Raw genomic sequence first — 6,636 nt, 5'->3', positions numbered from 1 at the left:
TCGACATGTAATCAAATTCATTGGACTAAAATCACATTGATTTAGGAATAAACACACATTTTTTAAAACACAAGGCGTATAATAGTACAAATACTTTATTGTCAATGTGTGAATGGCATACTTTCTGTGGGAATCGTAAATTCTTGAGAACATAAACCAGCTTTGTCATAATTTTAGCAGTTAACATGCTGGAACCAACGTTGAAGAAAAAGGATCAACGCCATACTTATATAGAATCAAAAGTGCCTACTCCTGTTCAGTTTTGTCCTGTTCATATACACATTACACTATACATAAATAATTGCATTGTAAAAATGACTCAGGTATTTACATGTATAATATATTTTATATAATATATAAAGATTTATATTAAATCTAGGTAGATTACAATTAGGATACTTGGTTACGAAACCTCATAGGTGTGCGCTGTTGAGTTTGTGTTGCTGCGTGTGTTTCTGTGTGCGTGTCGGGTGTGGGTCTTTGTGCATACCTGTCTATGCAATGTCCATATGTGTGTGTGTGTGTGTGTGTGTGTGTGCTATCTGTGGTTGGTGAGCAGCACCTCCAGCCAGCAGGGGCAGGAGGTGATGAACTGTCTGGAGTAGCAGGGGCCCCAACCCTTGGCAAAGCTGATGCGCACGCTGCGCGGGTCCCAGGGCCCCTCCTGGCCCTCGGGCTTCACGCCGTGCTCAGCCATCCACCCGGAGCGCTCGTAGTCAAACACCTTGAGGGAGAAGCCCGGCACCACCCTCCGCACCGTCAGCCCTCCCCGGGCGCCGGGCAGGTCCAGGGTGGGCGAGTGGACAAACACGGGGTGCTGGCTACGGTTGTACACCCACACGCCGTCCGCCTCCTGGCTCAGCGCGATGCCGTGGCCGATCTTACCGCGCACCTGTTGCACGCAGCTGGCCACGGCCCCGCGGCGAGGGCCCCGCGCCTCCGCCGGCGCGCCGCCGGGGTCCGAGTCGGCGTAGGCGTCGTCGTCGTCGCCGTCGTCCCGGCGACGCCGGCACTGGTAGGCGTTGGCGTGGAGCTGGCCCAGGCAGAGGCCCGTGCCCTGAGGTAGGTCGTAGAAGATGCTGAGCGAGGGCTCGCGGACAGCGTAGAGGCGGCCCACGCGAGTGCGCTGCTCCCAGTAGGCCACGCTGCACCACTGGGAGCGGCGGTCGGCGGAGGTGGTGGAGCCGATGGAGGTACCCGTGTCTGGTGGAGGCAGAGAGAGAGAGAGACTCTGTGTTATGATCATTCGGCCTGCAGATCACGGTCGTGACACAACACAGAGGGAGGGCGGACGTTTGTGCGTTTGTAAAGGTGAACATCTTTTTTGTCTCTTCTCCAGCGGCTCACAGAAGAGATGATGTGTATACGTGTGAGAACTTAACAAATTCATTGTGTGCATCTGCGTTAAACAAAACAATGATTGGTTGGGGAAAATCCTGCTTCCAACGCAGATTTGTGCTTCCCATCAGAATGTTTTTGAAGCTGTTATGGGGGTGACTCTACCCTTTTGGAGCATGTCGGTCGGTGTAAGATGCAAATAGGATGGCAGACACGTTTGCGCTCATGTCCTTGCACGCCCTATAGTACACACTCGCAGGAGCAGGTTTAAAGATTTACCAGTGGATCCACTTAATCCATGCTTTTCCTGGTGTTTGATGAGTATGCCAGACGGCAATAACAGACATTCGTCAAACCGTAACCCAATTGATCGGGTTTCCATTTACATACTAAAGTCTTTTAGGCTCTTCTCTCCTTAGGAGTACGCATCAGACTCGAATATCGTCAACACGCTCCGACAGCGAGGTTGAAAACAGTTTATCTGGTCCGCCCCCCCTCCCCTTCCACCTCACCACCCTGGCCTCCACATTCCTTGTGGGGGAGATGGAGCTCAAACAACCCCCCACACACACACTCACACACACACACACTTCTCCCCCTACCCCCCTCGGTCCACAACCATTCCTCAGAATCCAGTGGGGAAGAGAAGGACGAGGGAAACAATGAAAGAAAGAAAGAAAAACTGCGAGAAAGAATGAAAAAAGAAACACAGAAACAAAGAGACAAAGAAAAAGATAGATAGTGGTGTGCGCTGGTGTTGCCTCTGAGTGTGTGTGTGTGTGTGTGTGTGTATGTGTGTGTGTGTGTGTGTGTGTGTGTGTGTGTGTGTGTGTGTGTGTGTGTGTGGTTTCGGGGGGCTGAAGAAGGCGGGGGTAGGAAGTGAAGGATGGTGGTGGGAATGGTGAGGGGGAGGGGGGGGGTTATACTTGCAGAGTATTCAGCTCCCTGACAGCCTAGCGCGAGCCCATGAACCCCTGACCCCCGGCCCTCATGCTATCAGCTCACATTAACTCCCACCCAGAGTGATGCCATTATTTGGCCCCAGAGACTCTATTGACATGGAGGATTTAAAGGCCCATGTGCCGCTGGCCTCATTCCTTTCATAGCCCCGCCAGCGTCCTACCTCTCCATCTAGCCAGGGGCATCGCGGCTCTCCCCTTAACAAGCTGCTTCGGGGCAAAACTGTGGCGGAGATGGGACTGAATGCGTTTGCTTAAGGGCAGTGCTGCTTTAAAGGGGAGACATGCAAAGAGGAGCTGTTTATGTGTGTATCGCCTGTGTGCATATGTGTGGTGTGTGTGTGTGTGTGTGTGTGTGTGTGTGTGTGTGTGTGTGTGTGTGTGTGTGTGTGTGTGTGTGTGTGTGTGTGTGTGTGTGCATAGTTTATTAGCCAAACAGTGCACCCAACACACAAAGACACGCAAACACACATACACACACAAATGCACAAACACGCACACACACACACACACACACACACACACACGTGCAAAAACCACACTCACACACATATACACAGACAGACACCCACACACAGAGAAAAACGTACACCACATACACACTCATACACACACAAAATTGCACTTCTCATCTGAGGCCCACGTGTGTCATTAGTAAATTCCAGGCTGGTAAGTCTGGAGGTTTTACTGCTCCCCAATAAGAGAGAACAGGCTTAACTAACAGGATCTCTCTCTCTCTCTCTCTCTCTCTCTCTCTCTCTCTCTCTCTCTCTCTCTCTCTCTCTTTCTCTCTCTCTCTCTCTTTCTGTGTGTGACATAAACAGACACGATGATACAATCAACAAACAAACACACTTCAGCTGTGTGTGCAGATAAAAACACACAGACAGACACACACAGACACACACGCACACAAACACATGCACACTTTAACAAGACTGTGCAGCCATCCCAGGATGAACCCACGTTCTAAACATCCTCACGACAGACTGGTCCAAAATGGCCACCGAGGCCTCCTGCTCCAACGCACTGCGATTCCATGACGACAATGAATCAAGAGTCCTTGATTCAAGTTTTTTTCGTTTTACCAAACACACATTTTTTTAAATCCTGAGGCAAGCTGTATAAATGGAACAACAAATCAAAATGTGTGTCAAATCGCCCGAGAACAGAACTCATTGCCTACTCAACATAAATAGTAACGAACACAAACAAAACAAACACGATGGAGGCTGTGACCCTCACCCAGCTTTTGCTGGGTGAGGGTCACAGCCTCCATCGTGTTGCACACCTTTTTTCTCACCGACCAAACGCCGAATGCGACTCTCCAGAAGATGGCATGCCATCGGGACTGGAGTGGGGCTTGTGTCTTCTGTGTAAACTAGATGTTATTTGACAGCTCTGCTGCTACAGCTCGTCACGTGTAATGTTTTTGGCATCCGCCCGCGTACCGTCATCGCACTCACTTGGCCCACCTCCAACCCAGAGGTATAAAGAGGTTGTGTGAGAAAGACCCAGGAGGCGGGGGGGGGGGCTAGAGGAAGACGAGGAGAAGGTGGGGGGGGGGTTGGCTTGGCAATGAAGTCCTTCAATGGAATGTATAAAGGGTTCAAACCAGAGGTTATCAGTCTGTTTATGTTTGGGTGGAGGAAGTCAGAAAATGTGCGTGTTCCTGTGTGTGCTTGTATGTTGGCGTGTGTGTGTGTGTGTGTGTGTGTGTGTGTGCGTGCGTGCAGAAGCCTGCAAATGCGTGCGTGCGCAATGTGTGCGTATGTGTGCTGCGTGCGATTGTTTATCTGTGTGCGAGGGCTGGCAGCAATTACGGCGGTGTTCTGCAACCATTTAATCCGACCACCATTTAACAGCTCTGTTTACCAATTAGATAAGTAGCTTTTGTTATTGCTTTCTCCAAATCACCCTCGCATGGTGCCAGTTGCATGGAAAAGCCCGGTAAGCCCATGTTCCCCTCCAAACCCAATCGGGTTCTGGTGAAAACCAAACTATAAAACACTAAGACCTTTCACTGAGAATGAATGACAACCGATACGGGCAGAGGAAATATATTTTAAGAACCAAACCAAGTAGGAGCAGAGGTGATACATTGACTTTTGCTTTGTCACATATATATATATATATATATATATATATATATATATATATATATATAAAAAAGGAATTGAACGCGGCAAGCTCAGTTCAAAGGTCAGACACGCCGCTTCCTGCGACCTCCCCACAGGCTTGAGAAATCTGGCTTAAAGCCACCAGAACGGCCCCTTTATCGTTCCCTCTCTCTCTCTCTCTCCCTTCCTCGCTCTCTGTTCACCCTTCTTCTTCTTCTCCGCCCATCACAGCTTAATGCATGATAAATCCCCTGCCCCATACATCTCCCACAAGCCCTGGGAGGGAGACAGAGAGAGAGCGAGAGGGTGGGGAGAGAGGGACAGAGAGAGAGGGAGGGTGGGGGGAGAGGGAGGCAACAATGCAAAAAACAGGTAAAAGAGGCAGAAACCAGGAGAAAAGTTACTTTTCTCATGTGTGTCTCGGCTGTGAGTGTGCGTCCCTGTGTGTGTGTGTGTGTGTTTGTGTGTGCATGTGTGTGTGTGTGTGTGTGTGTGTGTGTGTGTGTGTGTGTGTGTGTGTGTGTGTGTGTGTGTGTGTGTGTGTGTGCCTGCGTGTGTGTGTGTGTATGTGAGAGGAGACAGAGCGGGAACCCATCAACCAGCAGCAGTCATAAAAAATGGAAAGAGTGGGACAAAGTGGGAGGGAAAAGAGAGAATAGAGAAAGAGAAACAGAGCGAGAGAGAGAGGGGAAAAAAAGAGAGAAAGAGAGAGAGGGTGGGGGGGAGGGCTTGTCTTTCATCCAGTGCCAAGGATTAGATTCCCCTCTAGTTATTAGACTCTTTCAGTGTGCTGAAAGAGGTGGGTGAGCTGGGAGCGGAGCACTGGGATGGGTGGGGGGTGGGTGGGGGGTGGGTGGGGGGGGTCGGGGGGGATATGTGGGGACCGCGGACCAGAGGGGAGGATAGAGTTTAGCCGCTGACCATTCTCAGGGACCCTTTGTTGTTGCCATTAAACTTCCTCAAATTTCGCCCGTACTAAAGCGCTTTGGACAAGAGAGGGGAAAAAAAAAGGGACAACACAGCACAAGGAAGAAAAGCCCTCTACCCCCCCCCCCCCCCCCCCCCCCCGCTCTGGGCTGCAAATGGTAGGTTCTCTGTTGTTTGAGACAACTATCATTACGGGGAAACTTCAATCCCGCAAGCCACATTTAAGCTGGCGTCTGGACTATCTCTGCCATCAGAGGGCTGTGTTATCAGCCAGACATGGACTACAGTGAAATATAACAAGGCCCTTTCTTACAAACACGCTTGCAAGCGTGCACATGCGTGTGCGTACTTGCACAGACACAAATAAACAACACACAAATGTTTGCACACACACATGCACACACACGCACACAAACACTAGAGGACACACACAAACGCGAGAGGATAAACTAACAATTTCTTGGCCACGCACGTATGCACGCACACACACACCACGCACACACACACGCACACACATAAACATACACACAAGAGAGGATAAACAAACAATTTATTGGGCACACACACACACACATACACACACACACACAGAAAGGCGTTCTCTTTCTCTTTGCCTTGCTTTTATTGTACGGTACAATAGTGGACAAAGTGATCTATATATAGACCACTTCGCCTACTCTCTTTTAATCCTCCTCAAGCATGACAAGACAAGCAAAAAAGACCTGTGGCCCATCAATCACTCGTCCCCTTGTCCTACTAACTATTTACACACATACCTGAAACCCCAGCGCAAACCAAGTCCATAGAGACGACACCGTGTGTGTCACTGTACAGCCACTGGTGAGAAGTGATTGGAAGCGGTTAATGGAAAAGTGGTGAGCTCCAAGAGGAAAGGGAGAAAGTGTTGGGCTTCCTGGGTTTTTGCTGCTGGCGGAGCAGGCAGACGCACCAGCACACAGTCCACCACCAGCCTGATTAGTTTGGGAGCTGCATTGTCAGTCCCGAGATGGAGCATATGCATGTGCAGATTGAATGGGGGGGGGGGGAAAGAGATATATAGACATAAGTACATGCACGCACACACATGTACGCACACACACGCACACAACTGCGCCCACACACACGCACACATACACACACACACCCAGGCCCACACACACACATGCAGGCCCACACACACACACACACAGGCATAAACATGCATTTCCTTATGTCCATTGTGTCATTTTGTGGTGAGATCAGCATGAAGAGAGAGAGATAGAGAGAGAGTGATAGAGAGAGGATGAGCGAAA

The 6,636-nt window shown here is 50.0% G+C and overlaps 1 protein-coding gene across 1 annotated transcript in view; it reads right to left on the bottom strand.

The window, feature by feature from the left end:
• Positions 1 to 250: 250 nt before the first annotated feature.
• The window catches only part of LOC311356772 (mothers against decapentaplegic homolog 6-like), a 10,123-nt gene continuing 3,737 nt past the window's right edge, over positions 251 to 6,636 (bottom strand). The window contains 1 exon segment of the mRNA XM_084476627.1: positions 251 to 1,203. Coding sequence (XP_084332753.1) covers positions 539 to 1,203 — 665 coding nt within the window. The 3' untranslated portion in view covers positions 251 to 538.

This window comes from Micromesistius poutassou (genome assembly GCF_964030765.1).
Source record: "Micromesistius poutassou genome assembly, chromosome: 12".
Classification (NCBI taxonomy): Eukaryota; Metazoa; Chordata; class Actinopteri; order Gadiformes; family Gadidae; genus Micromesistius; species Micromesistius poutassou.
This window is presented reverse-complemented; position numbering and strand designations above follow the sequence as displayed.